Raw genomic sequence first — 26077 nt, 5'->3', positions numbered from 1 at the left:
CTGGTGATCTCCTAGTCAATTACTAATCACACAAATCTGTTTGTAAAAATCAGATGCTATCAGATGAGGCATAATCAGACCAACATGTCTCTTCGTTCAAGCATCAAGACTCAGCCCCTTCAGCTGATCCCTATTTTTACTTCCATAATTTACCCATCCCCAGGTTAACGTGTACGTCTACAATACATTTATGTAAGTCCATTATATTGTTAATGTACAAAGCTATTAACTATTGTGCAGGTAATTGCACAAAGACATAAGGAGCGGATAAAATGATAGGAAAAGACTAATGAGCAGTACTTCCCATTGTTATATTGATAAGAGCCCTCACGCTTCTGTGTACGTTTTTAGCTGAATCATTTATATTAGTAGACTGTGCAGTCGTATAGTGGAATGATCTTTCAAACCTGTGAACATCCCAGAAGATAATCCTGTTGGCCCAAATTCATATCGGTGTGACTCTGTTGAAGTTACAGCTTGTGAAGATTCATGAATGGTTTGTACAGTGCTGTGAGGAAGTAAAGCACAACGGGAGAAATTCACCTTTATGCAGAGGAGCAGCTCAGAGCCCATACACCTCTCAAGCCCTTTTTAAGCCCTCATGCCAAGAAAGTCATTCTAAATGGTCAGTGGTCTGCAATATCGTGTACTCGTCTCAAAAAGGGTATTGCAGAACTAGAAGGGATTCATCAAAGAGTAATGAAAATGGGTAGGGAAATAGAAAAATTCATATGAAGGGAGAGGAAAAAGACTGGGATTGTTTACCTTTAGAAAGGAGAGGAAACCCAATGAAAGGGAATGCTTTTTCACGCAGCACATAATGTACTTTGGGACTCATTGCTGCAGGATGTAATTGGGGTGAGCAATTTATCAAGATTTAGAAAGGGAGTAAACACTTTTATAGATAACTCTGCATACTCTTGGTTTACTACTTTAATGCTAACATAAATTTTGGAAGCATTGTTAAATCCCATGCTTCAGGTCTTAAGCCTGACTAAAGGAATTAGGAGAAGACCTAAAGTGGGGGCAGATTATTCCACATCTGTCTAATGCAAGGGTTCTTGAACCTTCCTCTGAAAAATCAGGAGCTGGTCACTATTGGAGGCAGGATACTGGACTATATGGACCAGTGGCAATTTACTGTTTTCCTGGTATTTAATTAAAATATACTCTCAGAAGCGGGAGGACATAAAATACTGGCACAGCATAAGTGAGTTCAGTACCCTTTCTCCTTAACTAAACCCTGTTTAAGTCTTTGTCCTGTCATCCACGCAGTAGTTTACACACTTTTAAAGCTAACGGAGAACAAGATTAAAATAAGGGTTTAATGAGACTTAAGTGGTGACTAAACCTTTTACTGGTCTCTGCACAGGAGTGAATATTAGCCTATAGAACAGCGGTTCTCAGCCCGCATGTGGCTCAATTAGCACACAACTGCGGCCAAACTCAGCTGTATGCTAAACGGCAGCCCGCGAGCCAGGGTCCCGCCAGATTCCCGGCTGCCTGGCACGCAGGGGTCTGGGCTGCCCCTCTGCCCAGTGCGGTGGGGTTGGGGTTGCCAGCCCGCTCCATGTGGCGGAAATCTGGGGTCGGGGCTCCCACCTGGCCCCACAAGCTCTGGGGCAGCCGGCTCACCTCACGTGGCGGGATCTGGGGCAGCCGTGAGCAGGCTTTCGGGACGGGAATCCGGGGCAGCTGCCCAGCCCCACGAGCTCTGGGCAGCCGCGCGGTGGCTGTTCAGGGTCGGGGTCCAGTCAGCCGCTGCCCTGCCACCGGGCCCCTGCTGTCCAGGCAATGCATACGCTGCCCACAGTATGTAATAAGTTGTAAACCACTGCTATAGAAGAGTTAAATATACCCTGGTACACACTTCTGAAGTTGAAGAACGGCCAGTGAGAGTGCTATAGTCAAACATCAGTAATCTTATTATTTCACAAACGAGCTTCCTCCACAAAGCACACATTCTTAATACAGGATTATGTAGAAACCAAGTTTGGCACTGTCTCGCTATTCTGTTTAGGAGTTAAAGTGCAGAAGAAAGTATTTGAAAATGTAGCAGCTGGAATACACCCTCTTTTCCCCCCACCATTGAGATAAAAATCTATTGAGCCATTTTTCAGGTTATGAAAATTTCCAAAATCATTTCCTTCTGGCCTGAAACCAAATATGAACATGTTCAGCCCAAAAGGTCACAATTCATAATAAGTTATAAGTGACTCAAAGAGCCATTTTCAGCCTTGAAAATAATAGCCCGGGGTTCTCAAACTGGGGTTCTTGGACCTCAAGGAGTCCTTAGAGATTGCACGGGGGGGTCCTCAAAATGCCAGCAGTCACACCAACGATAGACTCTGCAGTAAGAAGCAGGCACACCCATCTCACTGACGTCTGTAAGTACTCTGATGCTCTTTTTCTTAAAGCGTTATTAACAGTACAGGTTTGTATGAAGTATACATATACCTTTGTCCGTCAGTTTCTCAGTTGGTGGTCTGTGATTAACATTGCGTTTGAAAAGAAGCCCATCGACAAAAAAAAAGTTTGAGAACCTCTGTAAGTTTGAGACCCTCATATTTTCAAAATTGAATAATGAAATCCATACTTGGTCACCTAAATAAAAGTTGTCTCTGTTTCATAGCACCCACAGCTCCCATTGAAGTCAGCAGTTTTGAAAATTGGTCGCCGTATTTGGTGCTCTAATATAGATTTGGAGTCTAGTTTTAGGCTTCAAGGTTTGCAAATCATAGCCATAGTCACTGTCCTGTTGTTTTGATTTACTTTGTTTATGTATAGCATTATTGGAATGTACCTAAAACTTTTGTGATATTATCCCCACATTCTAGCCAAGGACCTGACCCTACTGAACTTAATGTCAAAACTCCCATTGGCTTCAGTGGTGCAGAACAGATGCAAATGAGTAAACTAGCCAGCAGGATATATTGTGGAGAAATAGTAGTGAAAGTTTCTCATTAACACCATTGGTTATGAACTTTGCAAGAAAATACTTGGAGCTAGTCTCTGATAGCTGGGTATTTGTTAGAAAAATGAATTAGGAACTGTAGTTGCTGGTTAAGGGAGGGGTTTTTCCATCACTACTTTGAATACTTCAAACAGTGAAGGTGATTTAATGTGTTCAGTCTGTTAGAAAAAATAGATCCTTACAGTTAAGTACTTGCTTATACTCTGCAGTTATTGGTAAGATGTAATATTTTACAGTTGGGTAAGTATAGATTTTGAATAGAAGGAATGTAATTACACTGAATAAATGTTTCTCATGAGGGGAAAATTCTCTAGTTCATTTAATTAATGCTTCATGCTCCTAACAGTTAACTAATTTAATTTCACTCCTGGTGTTAAAGGTCTGTGTTTTAATTTTTTGAAAACAGGTTTTTTTTACTCATTAATAGAAATGGTAGATCAGCCAGAGCATTAAAACAAAGAAGTAACTACTATACAATGCATAGTGCATATGCCTGTGTGTATGTATATAAAATATATTTGTTACTTTAGAGAAGTAATAAAACAAATTAAAGCAATGAACAAGAGATATTTGAAATGATCTCTTCTGAGATTTAAGCAACAGAAAGCCAATGAGAAAAAATTGATTATAGAGAACTTCAAAAGTGATACATCTGGTACATCCTATGTCCTTTAGTCTCCCATGCAAGTAGTCCCATTGACTTCAGTGAGACTGCTCATGCATGTTAGTGTTTGCAGGATCAGGGCACAGATATGTGTTCTTCTGGGTATGTATATACAATACTGTGCATTTGGTTTTGAGGTGAACAAATTCATGGTACAAAACCAGTAAAAATTGGCAAGCATTCAAGATGAACAGTTAATTGCTGTGCAAATAGTCAGTACGGGGAGAGGCTTTTGGTACGAGTTTAGTATATTCTAGCTAAAAATGTAAATCTGTAGACATAGGTTTGGGCCAAATTCTGATATCCTTACTCACACTGAATAATACGTTACTCCATAAAGAGTCCCATTGACTGGAGTAATATGCTATTAAGGGTATCAGATCTGGCCCCTTGTTTATTGCAGTTGTGCAAAAGAATATATAATGTACCAAAGTGGTGAAAAGGAAAGATATTCCAGTGGTTAAGGCAGTAGCCTAAGATCTGAGATGCCTAGGTTCAAGTTCCTGCTCCACCACAGACTTCCTGGGTGACTTTGGGCATTATAAGCCTGTGTTTACAAATGCTGGACCCGAGTCCCACAGCCATGCTAACATGTCCATATTGCAGTTTGCATACCTTCTGATTCAGCTCCGCAGCTTGAGTTGTATCTGTACTGCAAGATGACAGGGCTTGGACCCAAGTCTCAGCAGGACTTGGACTCTTGACACCCCACCCTCACTCCTAGCAGGGTCCTAGATGAGTTGTGAGCATTTGCTGACCCGAATCAGACTGATTTGTGTGTGGACAGAACGGGGACTTGGGCTCAAATCTCAATCAAAGCCCAGGCTTAGTGTGCAGCATAGACATACCTAAACTCTCTCTGATTTAGCTCCTCATCTGTAAAATAGGGACTTCTCAACCTCACAACGGGGTTGTGAAGATAAATACATGGAAGATTGTGAGGTGCTCAGATACTATGGTGTTAGGGGCCATATACGTACTTAAGATAGATGACAAATACATATTTTAGATTACTCTAGTTCAGTGGCTTTCAACCTTTCCAGACCACTGTACCCCTCTCAGGAGTCTGATTTGTCTTGTGTACCCTCAAGTTTCACCTCACTTAAACGACTTGCTTACAAAATCAGACATAAATATACAGAAGTGTCACAGCACACTGTTCCTGGAAAAATTGCTTACTTTCTCATATAATTATAAAATAACTCAACTGGAATATAAATATAAATAGTATATAGAGCAATATAAACAAGTCACTGTATGAAATTTTAGTTTGTACTCACTTCGCTAGTGCTTTTTATGTACCCTATTGTGAAACTAGGCAAAATATCTAGATGAGTTGATGTACCGTTGGAAGACCTCAGCATACCCCCTGGGGTACATGAAACCTGGTTGAGAACCACTGCTCTAGTTGATACATACATTTTAAAAAGCGTAACTTGTGTCTGAACACCAGGTTAATGTGACTTGAAAATATTTAACGGGTTTTGCCATCCTTTCTTACTCATACTGATTGTGGTACCTTACTTTATAGTACCTACTCCTACATTGCAGGATAAGGTACTACTCGCTGTGAGTAAGAGTAGCAGAATTTGGCCTTAAAGTTAGCAAGCTAAAATAATAAACGTGGTTCTTGGAATAATTATCCTTTCTATTATCATAGAATATATTGACTGAAAGGCCAGAGCATGTTCTGATTTGTGTATTCAGGTTAACTTGTGTATATTTGCAGTATATGTATTTTGATATACACTTGCAAAATACCTATATGCACATAGACATTCAACATGAAATCACTAAAGTTGCAGTGTCAGTGTATGGATGTTCATGGAACTGATTGTAAAGGAAGAGTTCAGAAAAAAGTTTGTTTTTACAGTTTGAAGACAAAATACCTTTTAATTTCTTTCACAAGGTAAATAAAATGTTATTTTAAGGAGAATGGCTTTTCATACAAACATTTCATATAAATTAATTTTAAATTTCTGCCAGCTCTTCATGTTTACAAAACAAAAATGGCTAATATAATTTTGATGATTTTAATAGCTTGTGGTTTTTTATTAATATTGTTTATAATTAACTGTAGTTTATCTGATACCATATCCAGGTAACAGGCTTGTCAATATCTAGTTAATCATTTGTTTGTATTTCTGTTATATTTTTTGTTCCTGTACATCTTTGATACAATAGTTTTCAATGACTGAATTTTTTAAAATGTGTTCAATTGTTTAATACAGTTAAATAATGTTTTAATAGTGCATTTGTAAGTGACCTCTCTAAGGAAAGTGTTTTACATGGTACTTTTTGAAGTCTTAGGTCAGTCAAACAAGCTATAATGATTGCAGTTCTCTGACAAAGTCCCTGTTTTGTAGTTTAATAATTCAAGCAGAAGAATGATACCTCAAGGGAATTATTACACTAGTGTACAATTTATTCATTATAAACTTGTCCTTGAGTGATAAATTGGATACTAAAAGTAGTAAATAAGAGTGAGTATGGAAAGAGGAAGAAGACCTGGAAAAACTGAGTATCATTGACTATGATTAATGCTTTGTAAAAGGAAGATTAAAAAATGAACCTGGAATAGGGTTGCCAACCCTCCAGGATTGGCCTGGTGTCTCCAGGAATTAAAGATTATGTCCTGTGATGACATCTCCAGGAATACATCCAACCAAAATTGGCAACCCTAACCTGGAAAATCCCATGTTGTGAAAGAAAAACATTAGTTTTGTTCTGCGTAATACTATTTCTAGCATTACATCAGTTCAAGAAGTGGTCACAGAATAGTGAGATGTAATTGTTGTGATCGCCTGAAGCTGGAGAAAATTGAACTGCTGGGAAGCAAGCAAAAAGAACAAACTGTGAAAAATTTAAAAAGAGGAAAAAGAACATGAGGGGGAGAGAGGGAGAGTGTGTGTGTGTGTGTCAAGGTGCTTCTTCAGAGCAATGTTTTACTAGATGCTTTTTATTTTTTATCCAATAAGCAATCAGAATATCATTCTAATAAATCAAAGAACCTGGTGTGGAAAGGAAACTAGGGCCCTAATTGGCGAGAGTAGCTGGAATTTCCAGAGCTATGTAAGATCCTAAAAAAAGGACAAAATGTGAGTAGATATGGATGAACTCAGAAATGTTTTGGTGTTCACAGAACCTCCAGAACTTTTTACTCCCTGTGCCTTGTGATACTTTAAGAACCGGGCTTTTTAAATGTGCTAATTCACTCTAAATAGCATTTAAAATTAATGCAGCAAAACTGTATTCAAGTAAACAATACATAGACCTGCTAACTGAGCCTCATTGCTAGGGCCCTGCCAGATTCACGGTCCATTTTGGTTAATTTTATGGTCGTGGGATTTTAAAAACAATACATTTCATTATTTCAGATATTTAAATCTGAAATTTCACAGGGTTGTAACTGCGGGGGTCCTGACCCAAAAGGGGCTTGTGGTGGGGTTTGCAAGGTTATTGGGGCACGGGGTCATGGTATTGCCATCCTTACTTTTGCTCTGCTACTGCTGCCTTCAGAACTGGGTGGCCAGAGAGCAGTAGCTGCTGGCCAGGAGCCCTGCTCTGAAGGCTGGTATGGTATGGTATGGTATTGGCACCCTTACTTCTGCGCTACCGCCTTCAGATGTGGGCCCTCTCCGGCCCAGCAGCTGCCACTCTCTGGCCGCCCAACTCTGAAGGCAGCAGTGCAGAAGTAAGGGTGGCCTGGTATGGTATTGCCACCCTTACTCCTGCGCTGCTGCTGGCGGAGCACTGCCTTCGGAGCTGGGCGCCTGCTCAGCAGCCAACACTCTCAGGCCACCCAGCTCTGAAGACAGTGCAGAAGTAAAGGTGGCCATACCGCGACCCTCCTACAATAAACTTGTGACCCTCCTGTGGCCCCCTTTTGGCTTGGGACCCCAGTTTGAGAAACATTGGTGAAATCTGTATAGTGTAGGATAGAAGTACACACAAGACCAGATTTCATGGTGGAGACCAGATTTCACGGTCCATGACGCATTTTTCACGGCTGTGAATTTGGTAGGGCGTTACTCATTGCTAACCTGAAAGGGACCACCTATAAGTGTGAACAAATGTTTCAGACCTCAGGATTCATTCAATTCTTGTTGGGACTGCTAAGAAGGCTGTTGTTTGTGGCGGTGGTTGTTTTGCGATTTGGGCACCTATCCCCTAAGAGCTGGGCTGGGATTACAAATGTTCTTCACATGTAAGTCCAGCCTGTAGGCACCACTGTAATGCAAATCATGATAATAACTGCTGAACAAATAGTAAAGACTTTGGGTAGCTTGTGTGTTGGACTGGATTTGAACCTGTAACCTAGAGGCAACAGTCTCTACATAGCCCACAGCCCACTTGAGCTGTTCAGTTCCTGAATGATGTGTATGTTTTTTTAACTGCAAAATCACTTTAATTGCTTTATTATCTGTTTTGTTTTGGAATGTGTCTCATGTTTGAAGCAGGGTGGCTGGAGTGCCTTGAAAATCCACATGCAAATCTTATATTGTGTGATAGTGAGTACAACTTGTCACCAAATTTATTTTATTTTCACTCATATTCTTTTTTCATAATGTTTATGGTGACCTATTTTTGTGGCTATGAAAAATGATTTCCCCATTCCTTTGTGACATTATTGGCCTAGTAAACTGTTCCGAAGTCACTTGGTGTAGGTGGCATTACTAGGATGAGCATTAATTATTTTCAGGTTGTGATGCATCACCTTTGCGGTGTCTATATTTGTCTTCCAAGTGTACATCATCCATTGCTAATTATAGGTGGTCTACAGGGAACAGATTTTCCAAGTCAAACAGACTATTGTAGTGCAGGATACTCTCAGGATATTTTTGAAATGTAGTCAAATTAGCCACTGAAACAGTTGACTATATCCTAACTGATTTTTGCATAATTCCTGGAGTGTTCAGTGTAACTGCACCCCTCCAGCAATCCCTCTGAAATGAAAGCATCCCAAATCTAACTCTTCAAACATGTGAATGTCCTGCTCCAACACCCATTCCCAGTCCAGCGCTTCATTTCCAGAGTTGTAAAGCAAAGTGATTAAATTCCTTTTCTCTTAAGAAAACCCAAAGAACTTTTGCTCAAGTTCACAACCAGACTAAGAAATGAGGATTCTGTAAAATATTATTCAGTTCTTTTCCTTTCTTGTCTTTCTGCCTCGTTCATGTCTTTTTCCATCCTACACACTATACTTTTAACAAAAAAGATTTTAACTCAGACAAATTTAGCTGTTGTTGCAACATCAGCCAGCCATATCAAAGAGAGAATGAATTCTTGCTTTTCTTCTTCTGTCCTTGTTTGTTCACAGAGGGAAAGACAATGGTAATAGACATGTTTACTCTTGAGACAGAATCCACTATGTGACTTCTGGTAATGGGTATTTAAGTTTTATTAAAGTCATTTTTTATCATTCTCTATTTAAAAACTTTCAGTGGCATGAGGAATGGCTCATTAGGCAGTTTAGTAATGCAGTTTTTAGATATTAAATGTTTATTTTATGTTGTCCATGCTGGATGATTTTTGCCTTTTAAGGCGTTTTAGTATAATTATATTTGACTTCATTATGTTTAAGGGTGCATCTTCTCTAAGCATCTCTTGAAAGTACATTACCTATGGGAGAATTAGCTCATTACACTCAGATCTGTGATGATCCCATTAGCAAAGCAGTGGGGACTTGAAGTCTTAGAACTACAGACATTGTCTAATTGCAAAGCAAACGGAAGAGAATCTTCCATCATGGTGCAATTTTTGGTGTCCTTTAGATCTATGAACCACCATGACACCTGCACTCCTCTGGGACAGTGCAGATCATAAAGTCCAAGACAAGTGTGTGTGAATGGGGAATAAAGCATTCCCAGTCAAGGGGATCCAACCATGGAACAAACTTCTAAAGAAGATCAAGTGAATGCAGAGTCTGGTCATCTTTAGGGGAAACCTTTATTTTAGGAAAGGCCTTTCCGCCATAAAAATGACACTCACAACGATCTACCTTGGCATGGCGCAGAATACAGTGACAGTGAATACAGTGACAGTAAATTGCATTTAGATAGCAGTTTTCATCCAAAGAAGCCCGGAATACTTCACAATGTACATGCACACGGAACCACCAAAGGGCACCTACATTTGGGCTCAAGAGTAGCAGTCATGCAAATAAGCAGCATATGGCACACTGCACAGCACACCTGGGCAAGCCCCCATCTTTTACAAAAAGTGAATGGGATCTCTAATGTCTGTATAGAGTTTATAGCACAGTGGTTTTAGATCTCTCCTCTGACCCCCCCCACATAACATCCATTGTACTCTGTTAATCTGCCTAGGAGGGAGCGAGAGCTGATTTGATCCTACTGGAATTTAAATCTGTGGTTTCCACACCTGATGCTTAGACCATTAAACTATCCCCTCTGGCGTTCCAGGGAAGAGGCAGTCAAAATGCCGTGTTCTTTATCCTGGGGTGTTTGAGGATACTATTATACATGTGCAGTGTTCTACAAGCCTCTCACATGGGTTTTATTTTATGAGTGGTATTTTAAATGGTAGCCTTCAAGAAAAAAATAAGACTAACAGATTCTGTCTGTCAGCCCCAGCAAGGTCAGGTATCTAGTTTTACAAAGAAAACAGTGATAACCAGCATAGTCCACATTCTCTGGGATATCTCCATGAAGGGTCTTATATTCCTTATTGGGCTGAAATACAGAGAACTTGGACTACTTGTGGGGCTAAATTTAGCTCTTGCAGAAGTGGGCATTGGGACAGGAGGCACATACCCTGCAGAAAGGGTTTGAAGGACTTTGAAACCTATCGGGTAGTAGATCAGTATGGCCAGATAAGAATGTGTGTAAGCTGTTTATGCTTTTATGATATGCTTTCTCTGTAAAGCTTTTTGTTCTGAGTGGTTTGCTTTACGAAGGTGGGTTAGTCACTGGTTAACCCTGTCATTGCCCCTGAAAGAGAACAGGAGGCAGGTGCTGAACTAAACTAAGGCCATGTCTACACTTAAAGCTTACAATGGCACTGATATACCAATACCACTGTGCTACTGTAAGAGCACTCATATAGCTGCATTATGCCAACGGGAGAGAGCTCGATGAGCAGTGGTAGCTATGTTGGTGGGAGACCGTCTCCCTTTGACATAGCACTGTGCACATGAGTGCTTATGCCGGCAAAACTTAAGTCGCTGGGGGGAGGGGTTCACACCCCTGAGGAATAAAAGCTTTCCTGACATAAGTGCTAGCTTAGACATGGCCTTAGACTTGTTCAGGTGATCACAGTGAATTGCAGGAGGAATGGCATCTAAATCCCTGGTCTGGGGGGGGAGAGGAACATGGGTTTCCACTTCAAGATAGGTTACAGCTAGTGGCCTGAGACCACAAAGGAGCTCTGACAGACACAACTCCATTAATTTGGCCCAGGATCTCCACACTAAATCCATGAATTGAATTTTCAGAATCTTTCTTCCTTTTGTCCATTTCTTTTAAAAAGATTGAACCATGCCTAGTCTCTTGTTCAGGGCTTTCATTCTTTTCTCCATTGCATATTTAAATGCCATTAAGACCAGAGTTAAATACCACAGCTGAAGCGCAGCTGCCATCTTTCCCCTCTCTGAAATAGCCCTCATAAAGGAGATAAGTTTCTGCTTTGGTATCTGTCCCATGGGAAAACTAAAACAGAAGGTTGCACAAGAATGCAAAGCACAAGTTACTTGGCTTGGAACTGCTGGGACTCAACAGAGCCTTCGTTAAACGTGTCTTTTCAGACTGCCCCCACACTTGTGCCCTCAGGCAAACATTTTTTCTACAGCAGTTTAAATCATTTGCTGTAGAAAATAAGTGCTGCTTAAGTTTGCATGATTAGCTGAGGCTTGCACTTCATAACAGTATAAAGCAAACAGCATCTGGTCTTGAGAAGGCAAATCCTAAATTCTGTGGATTTTTTTTTTAATTATTCTGGTTGGATTTAGATCAGTAATTACAATGCAGCATTAGCACCAAGTTTCATCTATATCCATGGTTTGTATTTAAGTCTAACAAAAGTAAATACTGTTGTTCTATCTGTGCCTCTCTACATAACACATGCTACCAGGAATAATGGCTGCTCTGGAAAGAAAATGGGAACAGGCCAACGATGGGGGTTGGGAATGAGACAAAATAAAAATTGTTAGGGTTTGTAGCCATTTAAATTTGGATTTTAAAAAATCACTTTTCTCCTTCCCTTAAAACATTTACATTTTTAAGCAATATTTTCCAATATGCCGAAAGGACTTTTGTCTTGATGTAAAATAAAAGCCAGTAGAGATTGACCTTTTGTCTATTCTTTTGGCTGCTCTTAGACTTCCTTCTAAAGCTTGGTCTTGCTTCGGCATGCTGCTATTGTGTCAGCAAAAAGCGCAGCCTGGAACTTCAGAAGGATTGCTCTCTGTTTCATATTTACCTCTGTTATATCGCAAGTACAAACAGCCTAGTGTAACTCAATACTTCTGAGAAATTAACACTGTTAAGAGGGATAAGATGAAAGCATGTATGTTATAGACTGACTTACTTCATTCAATTTTAAAGGGACGCTATCAGGTTGAAAATCATACTTTAAAAAAAATTCTTGCTGAAATTACAACTGAAATCTATTTTATTTTCCACTGGGTGGGTTGTTTACATTTTACTTGTCTCCCAGTTTGGACAATGGAACTACAGTAACTGGATCATATTGTCTCTCACACAGTTTATCCCTGCTCCAGGGAACAGGAAACAGCACAAATTTGCACTTGTGGGATTCCCTTCATATCTTTCCCACTGGGATGTGGAGTTTTCCCTCCTCATTCTTCTCGCAGAAGCAGCAGGGAAGTTGGCTGCTTAGGCAGCAGATCTACTGAGGTCTAGCTTTTCCATGGCTCTGCACTGCGTCCAACCCCTCTTTGGGCTCCATGACAGTGTGGCTCTGACAAATATATACTTCCCTTGGGTTCCCCCAGGTGCTGCTGCCAAATTGCTTACAGTGTAACAGATGGACCCATGTAAATTAATACTGATAGGGTCAGCATTAACTTCTCAAATTCCCATGAGTCTGGGTGGATGGAGGATCTCACAGAGGGTTCCTTTCCCTCCAACATCTGGAGCACCAGCTGAGCCACTGAGAGAGGGGGAATGATGGAACAATATCATAAAGCCTTGCTCCTAACTCCGAATGGTCTGGGTTTTCCTTCCCCCCTCTTGTAACCCATCAGGGCTATTTAGTCCCATCACGTCTGTTTCTATTTGGTTTCTATTTAGTTTCACGTCTGTGTTTCCCTGCACTAGCACAATGCTATAATGTTTAGTTTCTTGACACTTCAAGGAAATAGATTGGTTTGTTAAAGTCCACAATGCCATTGGAATGAAAAAATGATGATGATCATGGACACTTTTCTGTTAGTCCTAGGTTTTGTAAAACTATATTTTTATAAGGTCCAGTGTTTGCAACTCATTTGAAACTGGCAGTGTCCTTTTAATAGCCACGCTTTTTAGTGGTTTTATAAGATTGTTTCATGAAGGTTTTCATGGTATCTTATCCCTCTGGTAATATTTTTGTATTTGAAATTCTGTTTGTTGTTAGAAGTAAAGCAATTAGATTGGCTTTACCATGCTAAGGGCATGATCCTGTCATCCTTGGTGGATCAGGCTCTACGAGCGCAAGCTGATCCTTCTACAGTTTGCTTAGGGCAGAAGTAAGTGCCAGGGATAAAGTAATTATGAAAAGAACTTTTATTCATATTCCGATACATACTTAGGGCCTGGATCATCGGTTCATTATGTTCAAAGTATGCCATGAAACTTCCCAATCTGAGCATAAACCTGGAGCAGTTCTCAGATGTTGTATCATAGAATCATAGAATCATAGAATATCAGGGTTGGAAGGGACCCCAGAAGGTCATCTAGTCCAACCCCCTGCTCAAAGCAGGACCAAGTCCCAGTTAAATCATCCCAGCCAGGGCTTTGTCAAGCCTGACCTTAAAAACCTGTAAGGAAGGAGATTCTACCACCTCCCTAGGTAACGCATTCCAGTGTTTCACCACCCTCTTAGTGAAAAAGTTTTTCCTAATATCCAATCTAAACCTCCCCCATTGCAACTTGAGACCATTACTCCTCGTTCTGTCATCTGCTACCATTGAGAACAGTCTAGAGCCATCCTCTTTGGAACCCCCTTTCAGGTAGTTGAAAGCAGCTATCAAATCCCCCCTCATTCTTCTCTTCTGCAGACTAAACAATCCCAGCTCCCTCAGCCTCTCCTCATAAGTCATGTGCTCTAGACCCCTAATCATTTTTGTTGCCCTTCGCTGGACTCTTTCCAATTTATCCACATCCTTCTTGTAGTGTGGGGCCCAAAACTGGACACAGTACTCCAGATGAGGCCTCACCAGTGTCGAATAGAGGGGAACGATCACGTCCCTCGATCTGCTCGCTATGCCCCTACTTATACATCCCAAAATGCCATTGGCCTTCTTGGCAACAAGGGCACACTGCTGACTCATATCCAGCTTCTCGTCCACTGTCACCCCTAGGTCCTTTTCCGCAGAACTGCTGCCTAGCCATTCGGTCCCTAGTCTGTAGCGGTGCATTGGGTTCTTCCGTCCTAAGTGCAGGACCCTGCACTTATCCTTATTGAACCTCATCAGATTTCTTTTGGCCCAATCCTCCAATTTGTCTAGGTCCTTCTGTATCCTATCCCTCCCCTCCAGCGTATCTAATGTAATTTCTGTCTGTGATTCATCAGAGGTGAAAAGTGAACTTCAGGGCACTCCTATCATCTGCTTGTCTCCTGTCTGGCATAGGGGAACGTGGGGACATAGCAAAGCCAAACATAACTTGCTGGTATTCTCCCCAGAGCCTGGAGAATGGATAGTCAGAGCACAATTTAGAGCAGCCCTGTAGCTGGTGTAGCTCGGATCAGAGCTCTGCATGCTATCAGGAGGCTGTCCTGAGGAAAGTAATCCCATTATTAACATAGGCATGTGTTTGATTACTACATTATTCTCACTGTCCTAGTACTAAATATGCCCCACTCCTTTCAAATGGTTAACGTTCAAATCTAGAAATGTCTGTGCACTTCCAAAAAGCAGTTTCACAGATCTGAATCTTTCCCAAGCCATCAGATGTTGCTTAGGGCATGAGCAAGGCTTTGTTGTCCCTGTCTGTCATGCTGTTTGCCAGAATGGCTGCTACGCTGTGTTTCTATAACTCATCTTTTTTACAAGGATAGGTTGGCTGCTATTGCTCAACCCCTTCCTGGATGATCATGGACTGCTTTTCCACTGGTCCCTACCCTTTGACCTGTCCGTTTTGGGTGGTCCTGTGAAGAGTTAAAACTTCCGTAGCATAGTTTTCTGGGTCACTGAAACACACAAGCCTTCCCCCTGTGCCAACGTGCTGACCCCAAGGAAGGAGTTTCATAGATACTGAGGTAATAAATAACTGCCTACTAGCACTTTATTCTGATAAAGGCAGCTGCCTTTTTATTGGGCCCTGCATTCACTGGAGACAGAATGAGGTGGGCATATGTTCAGGTTTAGCAGTTAAATAATATTCCTTCAAAGTCATTTTCATTTTGTTTTTGCAAATGTACTTCCAGAACATGAATTGAGAGTATATGCCAGGAGCCAGTTATTCATGGAGATGTTGCCTGGACAAGATTCAGATGGTTTTCTCCTCCCACTTCCTGGTCTACCTTGATCTTATGCCAGTGCAAACTGAGCACAAATGTTGTGATGAATCAGATAGGATTTAGACCTTAATTAAGAAGATGCAGAATACTTGGTGTCTTCAGACACATCTAGGGGATTTGTCTTAAAATTGTTCTAGGAAAGGATTTGCATCAATCATAACCTGAATATAGACAACGAATAAGCCAAGACTATGACACTTCTTGGCTATAATGGAAAAATCTGCCAACATTTCAGCTGCTCAGTATCCACTTGCTGTCTGCAACAATTACAACAGGACCACATTGGAAAGCTCCACATGTCTATGGGCTTTATTACATGGGAGAGCTGTGCAGAAACTGAAATTTTTGTCCTGTGGAAAACTTTGCATTAAAAAAAGTTTTGCATCAGAATAAAAAGTTGAAAATGCAAATTTTTCAATGGAATAGAAATTTTTTAAATATTCCAGGCAGATAGCTGGACCACCACCAACCTGGTTGCCCAAGAAGACGACTGCCCAGGGAAACCTGTCTGCATAATGGGTTTCTTTCAAAGTTTCATCCTATCGACATGCTCCCATGGAACATTTTGATTCTGTCAAACCAGCATTTTCCAATTAAAAAAAACTTGTTCTGTTGGAAAAACTTTCAACAGTTCTAGGGTTTCCACAAAGCCTGGAAAATACTAACGATGGAAGATATTAATCCTCTAAACTACTGACTCCCACTCTCAAATGGCCAGGAAACCCAGTATATCTTCCACCTTTGCTCCTGATTTAGCTATCCGTATGAACAGAGACAGCAACTTAATCAATAATCTTAATGGAAAAGTCACAGACAACCAGACTAGTGGTGAAAACCTGGTTCCATTGAAGTTAAATGCAAAACTCCTACTGACTTCAGTGGGGCCATGAGTTCACTCTAGAGATCTAGCAGAAAAAGGGAAGGACAGAAGCAACAATTATTTCAATACAAAACTTGAGATAGATTTTTCTCTTGTATCAATGCAGGATCCTTCTATCTTTCAGTACATAGTATTGGTAATATCGTTACAGTTGATGTGTTTATTTAATTTGACCATTTTATTCCTTGGAGAAGATTATATGCATTTAAATACTTCCCTGTAGAGGGTGTATTTTTTGGTTTTTGTACGGTTATATTTCCCTGCTGTGTAATAAAAAGTAAAATTTAGAAAAGAATGCTTTATGACTGCATTTAAAATATTGCCAAACTGAATGAAAAAAACCCACAGTAGATCATCAGAATATTTGATGTCTCCAACAACAAAAGAGTAATAACACTGGGAAATCATAAAAATAGCTAACAATTACCGACAATATTTTAAATACAATAAATTATATAGAATACATACAAATTAAAGATTAAAATTTATTAAATTCTATTGGTTCAAGGGAAAGCCTATAAAATGCAATAATAGTAAGCTGGAAAAAACTAATAATATCCACCCTCTATTTGTTCAATGACAGGAGGAATTGTATCTTATATGTCTGTATCACAATCATTGTAGATGTACTCATGCACCTTAGCAGGGTTAAAGTATCAAAAAAGTTAATGTTGCAGTTTTCTTCTAACTCTTCAACTAGAGATCTGTGGGTTTGTGGGAGTTTTTGCCCCATCTATCATCCTATTGCCTTTCTGAGCCACACAGACTATTAGCCTCATCAGGGATCACCACAGATAATCTTGCCAAAGCCTGCAAACATGGTATTTCACGCAGTCCCTGTCAGTACCCAGGCCGAGCCGGGGAAGCTAATGATCCCACCGGTGGACAAAATTCAGTAATGAATCCTGGTCACATGCCACCTGAGGCATGTTGCACATACGCTAAGAAGAATGCTATGAAAGAGAAGTACCATACAAAACAACTGTGATCTACAAACTAAGTTGTCAAGATAATTAGTTTTCTGAACAATTTACACAAGAATTTTTTTGTTGTTGCAGATAGTACAGTGTACTGAGTCCTTTTCAAGAAACTCAATCTGGTTTATATTAGCCAACTTTTAAATGCTGATTTTGTATTCTATGTATCCTTACTTGTGCCAAGAAAAATTGCTTTAATCTACTATTTGTTTCAAAATATTATAATTTTATTCTATTTCACAATATTGAATAAAGTCTCAGCATTCCATCTTGCTAGTGTTCACAGTACAAGAAGCTGGTAACAACTTCAGATAATGAATGAATACAAACTCTCCATTTTCAGGTTCTTTATAGATGCATAGTGCAGCGCAGCACAGCCATATACGTACGTACATACGTACACGCAAAAGACAAATCACACCAGCTTGTATTTATTGTAAATGGTAAAATGGCAGAAATGTTGACACAAATTCTCAGAAAGTTAAGAAAGGTGGCTTATTTTGTATCTACCAAGAGTCAGTATTTCTTTGATTGTCATCACAACTGGAAGCTGCCATTTTTTTTACTCTTCCAGCGACTGTGACAAATGCATTGGAATAAACTGGGTTAAGATGAATCCAGATAAAATGGGGAAATGATGGTGATAGGTAGGTAGGAAGAAATTAACTGGATTGTGAGTCCACTTATGTTAGTTCTGTGTGCCAGACTGCCAGCAATCTGGTTGCAATTTCATGATCATATTCCATCGACTGATGCTGTTGTTCCAATCTTGGTGGCAGGTAGTGCCTTTTCATTGAAGTCCTATTTTTTGTGACCATTTCTTTCTGAAATGCAGACCTCATAACAGCAATCATTGCCTTTGTAACCCCCAGGCCACATTACTGCAATGTTCTCTATTTGAGCTTAGCACTGAAAAAGCCCAACACTCATCACTCAGTGGGACAAATAGCTATGAGCCCATAGTACCAGTGTTTTATGACCTGCTTTGGCATCCTCTTTATTTCTGGGCACAGTTCAACATGGTTAGTCATGAAGTACAAAACCCTTTCTCCATGTTCCCTTGCAGTTATGAGCCACTGGGCTGATCTCACTATTGGTTCCTGAGGTTAATATCTCTATCTGCACTAGAGATCTTATACCCCTGGGACTTGATTCCTCCTGTGGTCTGCCAGAACTGTAACCAAATTCAGCGTACAATGCAAGATAGGTTTACCATATTTCAGGTTCCCAAAAAGAGAACACTTCTGGGTGGGGGATCTGGAGGGAGGGCACAGTTGGGGAAGCTGGAGGAGGTACCTGCAGCAGGGGTACTCACTTGAAGTTGGGGGCAGTATCACTCTCTATCATCCCGGCAGGTGCAAGTCTGGAATGCAGCGACAGCAGTCAGTCAGTGCCTTCCTGTGGGACCCCCTCCCCAGGGCTGGGGATGGAGCCTGGGTGGGCAGGATCCAGCAGCTGTCGACCAATCAGGAAGTGGACCAATCAGGACTTTTTCTGAGTTGCAGCGTCTGCTCTGCAAAAATCCTGGACATTTCCTGTTGTTTGATAAATTTGTCCAGACAGAGGACGGAGCCTCAAAAAAAAAAAAGTAATGTCTGGTAAAACCTGGATGTATGGTAACCCTAGTGCCAGACAAATTGTTTTGTCAAGTTTTTGAAACTTTTGCCTTAATTTTTATAAGAGATTGGTTGCTAGTTGGGAATGACAGGGGTAATTGTTGGACCTTTAATGTTGTTCGTACTTTTAAAAAAATTATAACAATTGGGTGCTAATAGACGTTTTTTAGATGTACGTATAGTTAAAGACAGTGTTAGCAATACTGGTTTGCTCAGGAAGAAATAGATGTCCATGCAGTTTAATTTTAGACCTTCTTGAAACTTTCTGATAACATTTTATTTGGCACGTGTTTTTCATACAAGCTGTAATCTCGAAGTGTTTCATAGAGTTAAAGAATACAACAGAGTGTCTAGTAAGAACACCAGAACACAGTGTTGTAAAGGCATTCCATAATGAATAAATTAAGGATTTGGTCATAGGTCCGACAAAAAAATTACGAGGAATAGGTGAGGGAGAAAAGCCGTTATTTGTAGAAGAAGTTTGAAAAGCAATGGAGACTCAGTGAGCCAGAGAGATAAAAGAAGGCTGTTCCAGAAGGCAGAAGGTGCTGGAGAGAAATCTCTTTGCACAGTATTACCATTCTGGACAGAACAGATAGAGAGGATGTCTGGTGTTAGATGAGCAGAGGCAAGGCTCAAGCTAGATGAGCAATGTATTCAAACAAAACACAAGATCTGTGTGTTCAGAGTACGTAGGCAATTCTGTGGAGCTGACAGTAGATACAGGAGTAAGAGAAAAGTTAAAGGTGAAAAATGATGCCAAAGTTACAAGCAGTGGAGGCAAAAGGGCTGCCTGAATTGAGGGAGATAAAGAAGATGGAGTTGGAGAGAATTCTCCTCTTTGCTAAGAAAAGGACAAGTGGTTCTTTCTTTGAGGCAATCAGCTTTAGGAAGCAGAGATTAAGCTACATGCTTATTTCATCAAAACACAAAAACAAAAGCTGACACAAAAGTCAAAAGCTGAGTTTCAGTATATAATCATGGGGATCACAAACTTTCAAACTACTCCTACTTTTTACTCCCTCCAAAGTGAGAGAATGCTGCATAAATAAAGGAGAGTGTGTGCTTTTAAAGGTTAGGGACACAGGATTTCTAATACCTATATGTTTCATACCAGTAAAATACACAGGTGTAGATGGCATTCCAATACAACCCCTATTCATTATCACTTCACAGGGGGAAATGTACTTAAGTTCTTTCTCATTTAACTACAACTGTAAAGTTAAAGCGAAAGAACTTTTGCATGTAGGCAATCCTATCTGATTCATCACAACATTTGTGCTCAGTTTGCACTGGCATAAGATCAAGCTAGACTAGGAAGTGGGAAGTGGAAGTGGAGCAAACGATCTGCATCTTGTCCAGGCAACATCTCCATGAATAACTGGCTCCTGGCATATATTTCTCAATTCAAAGCAAACATTTGAGTGTCTTTTGAGTATTCCTTTGGCCATCTGATCAGAAAGAAATCTTTTATTCTGTGCAGCTCTATATTCAATCCCTTCCAGTTCATCATATTTAGTACATTCTTTAAATACAGTATCAAACAGTCTGGGGATTAAAGATCAGCGTGACATCCACATACATGTAGTCTAATAGTTTACAAACCCAAGATGATATTGAGCTTTACTAGAGCTGTAATTGCTTGTGTAGTTGATCCACTGGAGTTGCAAGGAGCATGGAGGAAAAAGGTCAGCATGTGTCTAATGACTCTTCTTCTTGCTGTGTTTTTATGAGGCATCAGTTCTGTTCACTAGATGTTTTCAGCAATATGCTAAATGCCCTATTGGCTTTTTCATCTTTCCATAGTGGCTTTAATGCATTTTCTGAACTACCTTTTTGATCAGCATAGTATTAAGCTTCCCCAGTTTAATAGTTAGCTGTTTTGTTTACTCTGGAGGTCCACTTTGCTCATACTTTGTTCCCAGTTGTTTAAAGTCACATCCTAAATGTGTTCTAGTATAGGTTGCCAGTTCTGAGGAAGGCTGAAAAGAACATGGAGGGAAAGCCACTTCATGGAGATGAACCAATAGCCAATAGGATCGGCCCATTTACTCCCACAAATCCTTGGGCTTTTTGTATTTGGCAGGTCACACTCCCTGTCCCTTCTATATTGCCATTAGCCCTGCACACCAAAGGGAAGAAGGTGGATCATTTTCCATGCAATGTTTGTCATGTAGTTTTCCTCCTTCCAGGATTTTTCTGTAAAAAAAAAAAAAAATGATGCGGTGTGCGTGGTGTGTGGACCCTAAAACTGGTGGTCATTCTAACATTAGAGTTCACCACACCAGTAACAAAAGTGAGCTCCTGCATCACCACACTGGGTAACAAGAAGCCAAAATACAGTCCCCTTACATAGCCCAGCCCGTATCACCACCCAGACATCTGATCTTTCTGATGAGAGGTTACTGAAAAACAGATTCATCGTATATAAGGTTCTTCTAATCCCAAGGATCAGCCACTCCCCCAGGTCAATATATATACTTACTTATAGATAGATAGATTTTTACCAAATACCACGCATGTAGCCAGTCCTTTAGTAACTAAAAAACTAAAGGTTTATTAATACAAAAAGAAAATAAGAGTTATTAATTGGTTAAAGGAAACGTGTACGTTACAGTTATTTCCGAGTTTGCAGGTCAGGATAATAGCAGCGATCTTAAATCTGCTACCTTATAGTAATTCTCTCTGGTTCACTCAAATAGATTGGGTGTCATCAGTCCATTGTCCAAAGCTTCCTTTTGTTAGAAATCATCTCCAAAGATATGGGGCAGAATTGAAGACAAAGAAGTGATGTCACAGTCTCCTTTTATACTTTTAGCACAAGTGTATGGAAAGTTACTGGCAAAAGATGGAGTCTTAAATCACACGTCCTTATGTGCCTTGCTGAATCACGGGGTAGCCATTGCTTCAATGCGTTTTAAAATGTCTTCAGGAGGGGCTCACTGGGTGAGCTGATTGTCCTTAATGGGCCATCAAGCAGGCTGCCTCGTCTAGATGCAAATCTGTCTTGGGGGTACCACCCAAGAAAGCAACATGTTTGAGATACAGAGTCTTAGCCAATATTCGTAACTTCATATACAAAGATGATACATGGATTTAAACAGGATAATAATACTTAGCAGTCTATAACTTTCTATTGATACCTTACATGTCATACTTGTACAAGATTTATTGCAACTTTATAACAGTGGTGACTGTATTAGTGTAATTAGTTATCTTCCTTTTTATGCAGCATCACAGATGTGTCTTGGACTATTTCTTATTCACTTTGAAATCAGAATGAGTTTTTCCATTAACTCTGATGAGGTCAGGATTTCATAGCAGATAGAGGCAACGTTCTTAAAACAAGCTAATATTTTCGGCAAAATGGGGAGTATATCAGGGATTAAAATCGAAACCAGTTTCAGAATACTGTCAGATGTCGTCTTAAATTAGAAAAGATGAACACCTTTTACTTTTGTTATTTAGAAACAAACTGTATTTCTGATGCAAGGACAAAAATGTGTATACATGACTTTCCCTCACAGAAATACAGACCAGAGAATCTTGCTAATCCTTGTTGCAACTGTGAAAAATCCTACAGTTGATTTAATTCAGCAGCAAGCATTGAAAAGTGAGTTTGAGAACATTAAGGGGATAAACAGAAAAGTAGAATAAACATATTAAAACTATCTTCAGCATTTAACAATCACTTCTTTGGGAAAAGTACTGCACAGCTTTGGGTAAATGCACTTTTCTGTGAAATGATAAGTGCAACGTTTCTTTGAATTGCAGGAGTCCTTTATGCTTTTTCTCGCCATGCTGAAGCTAACAATTGTTTTTTGTTTTGTTCTCTTTTACAGGTTGCCTTTTTGAAGATGTGAAGAATCCAGACATGCTAACTGAAAATTATTCTCAAGTTAACCTTCAAATAAAATACAGAAATATAAGGATCGTTTTCATTAGGGTGACTTTCCAGCAAAAGTCACTGAGGGTACAAAACGTGAAGATAATATTTAATTATTATTTTAGCTTTGATATTTGTTGGATTTTTGGTTTTGAAAGAGCAAAGCCAATGACAGAGAAAGTTGGTTCAGACAGGCATACATTACAAGACTGGAGTTCTGAGAGTGACTTATGTCTGACTGCTGGGGTGACCTTAATGATGACCTCTTAATCATCAGAGGAGAAGAAATCAATTATCTAGATGGAGCAGTGGCTGATAGTAACTGTATTTTATGTGGAAAATGAAGAACTGACAGCCAGGAGAGGGTATAAAATATTTAATATAGTGAATTCCAACTAAGAAATATATATGCAACTTTTACCACTTTTCTCACTTTTTTGAGTTGGCAGAGGTAATCAGACAACTAGAACTGTAATATGTAAACTGTTGTTTTCCAGCAACCTTATGTATGTAGAATATACATTATTTCCATATTAAATCCTACTCCCTAATCAAGAGAGAAAGTGGTATTTACATGCCTGCACCCTATGTAAAACTGAATGAAATTGATAATGCATTGGTTAAAGTTCACAAACAAAAAGTTTTTATGATTACTTAAAAGAAATGATCTTGCAACTACAAAAAGAAGGGTGTCTGGATATAGGCCTCATAGAAGTTGCTAAATTGAGAATCCTGGAGACAGAAATCCTCTGTTTGCAAAGCACGTGCATCTCAGGTTGTGACAACATAAACTTCCCCACGCAGCCCTTTCTAGACTTTCCTAGGTGCCTCAATCCTGGCTTGGAGGGACCATATCTATGGAGTAGTTCAGTCTTTATGGCCCATTCAGTACTTTCTCTTATGAGACTGTCAACAAAAGTTGACAAGCGAGTTAGTGCTGATTGGAGTTGGTGGCAGTTTCTGTGTTGTAGACACTTATCTACTTGTAATTGGACTGATACCACCAAATGCATTCCATGTGGAACAAATAACCTTGCACTGTTTCCATTTTTGGAGTGGACCTCTCATTCTTTAGTTGTCAGTAATCACTTTGGTCTCCATTGTGCAGAGAGAGTGTCAGAGAGGATTTGTATATATGTGTGGGCAGCGGAGGGAAAGATGAGCTATTCATCTCTGCTTAAGCATCACTACTACCATAATTCAGCAGCCACCCTGTACTCTGCCTAAGATAAGGATATGGCTGAACTGTATGAGAAAATTAATATTGCGGATCCCTTTTGTATTGTATATCTGAGCCCTTTATTAACACACATTCAGAACCCTGCCCATTTTGTAACCTTAATCTATTTTCTTATGTGTCCTCAAGATTGCCACAGAATACCATTGGGGCCAAAAATTTAGCATGATTCAAAAACGGGTCACACATTTATATGGATAACTAGATGATCCAGAGTTATACTAGTTTATGCTACCATACATTTTGGTTAGAGTTATTAAACACCATGATTCAGGTTTTAAACTAATCTCTAAGTATCAGGGTTACGAGGAGACCGAATATAGGATGCAGATTAGCCCACTTTTGTCTATTCTGTTTTGTGCCTTCCTCTGAAGCATCTGGTGCCGTCCACTTTTGGAGACAGAATACTGGATTAGCTGGACCCTGGGTCTGATCCAGTCTCACTGTTCTTATGTCCCGAAGTTGCTTGGGAGAAGCATTTCTACTGAAAATAGTGGAAGAAATCCTGTTTGTACAGGCTATTTTTTTTTCTTAAACAATTAAGAAATAAGAGAGACAAGATGGGTGAGGTAATATCTTTTATTGGACCAACTTCTGTTGCTGAAAGAGACAGCTTTTGAGCTTACCTCACCCACCGTCTCTCTCTTTAATATCCTGGGACCAACACAGCAACAACTACAATGCAAACAATTAAGAAATAAGAAAGCTGTGAGCTTGTCAAAGGACAACTCTTTAAGAGGAATGGGTTTAGAGGGAGAGATTCTTGTTACAAAGAGCTTCTTTTAAAACACTGAGATTCCAGGAGAAGTCAGCAATTCCTTTACATGTTTGCCAATAATATTGTTCTAACACATACTGCAAAATACTGAGCATCTCCTGTGAGATATGGGATGTCAGTGGGGGTTAAGACCACTCAGCAACTAGGTTAGGCCCCATCCTACTTTTCCTCATTTTAGATTTGACTACTCAAATAAAAGCAGAAGTGTGGAATTTTTCACATATGTTCTGGGGCTATATTGTGTACTTCCATGACAATTTGTCTATATAACAATGGTGAGTCATTTTGATTTTTCTCTTATGAATAAAATTAATTTTTCACTAATTTTTTTCCATTTTTGTTGTGCTCTGTTGTATGCTGGTCTCTGCTTTCCAGAATATGATTAGGCCAATCTAGGAGGGAAAACATTGAAAATGACAGATTGCTACACTGTGATTGTAAAGCCACTTTCCTCCTATTTCAATGCCCCCTGTTGTGATTTTGCATCAATAGAGCAATCTGTTCCAGAGAGTATTTATGCTTTGTATGTTTAAAATCTGTCATTGTGTCAGTTTCTCCTACATAATATGGTATTAGGGACATAAATAGTTAATATACTTCTAATGGCAAATGAGGTTCTGAGATGGCAGGTGCAGGCAAATCATTAACTTGATTTATCAGCAATACAGAAGAAAAAATCTGCATGAAGTGGGGCACTATAAATAAATATAAATCAAACCCCTCCTGGCTAGTTTATTACTCTCAGAAAACCTTGTAGAATATCACAGTGAAATGTCCTGCTTCTAGTGTGTTCAGCTTGAAAGGATTCCTGGGGAAGTATATGGGAGAGGAGACAGCAGAGGTAGCATTAGGCCAAATGTGCAGCCTCACAAAGCCATGCTCTTCAGGAATCTTTTTTTGTTTTTAAACCCGGTCTTCGTCCCACTTTCCAGAAAGGTGAGGGTTGTGAGCTGCCAAAGACAAGCATTTCTGGTTCTGGTTGAGTTATCTTTCCTGCAATTATTAAGTTATTTGGACAGGTACCCAGAAAACATCAGCCCACGTACAGTAATGTATAAATGTATCAGAAGTGTTCTTGTCTGAAAATAAGTTTATTTGCCAGTATCCAGAAGAAGGGGAGAAAAGTCAATAATGTCCCCTTACGAGTATTCATTGTGATGATAGGTGATGCATTATTCAGCTTGTAACTGTTTATATAATAGACAAGTTGTCTAATTTTTTTTCTTTTAAATCTTTCAGCATTTTTAAAATCTCTTTTCATAGGCACTGGTGTACTTGAATCCTGATGAGTTCAGTTGTTGCCTTTTTAAAACTCATTACTTATAATGCTTTATAAAAATATGGCAATCTTCATGTGAGCAGGTT

General features: G+C 39.7%; 1 protein-coding gene across 1 annotated transcript in view; it reads left to right on the top strand.

Moving 5' to 3' along the window:
• Positions 1–25036, top strand: part of UBE3D (ubiquitin protein ligase E3D) — a 107935-nt gene extending 82899 nt beyond the window's left edge. The window contains exon 10 of the mRNA XM_027821344.3: positions 22654–25036. Coding sequence (XP_027677145.2) covers positions 22654–22674 — 21 coding nt within the window. The 3' untranslated portion in view covers positions 22675–25036. The remainder of the gene's footprint in view (positions 1–22653) is intronic.
• Positions 25037–26077: the final 1041 nt, after the last annotated feature.

Source organism: Chelonia mydas, chromosome 3 (genome assembly GCF_015237465.2).
Source record: "Chelonia mydas isolate rCheMyd1 chromosome 3, rCheMyd1.pri.v2, whole genome shotgun sequence".
In the NCBI taxonomy this organism is placed as follows: domain Eukaryota; kingdom Metazoa; phylum Chordata; order Testudines; family Cheloniidae; genus Chelonia; species Chelonia mydas.
Note: the sequence above shows the minus strand (reverse complement) of the source record. Positions and strands in the feature narration are given on the sequence as shown.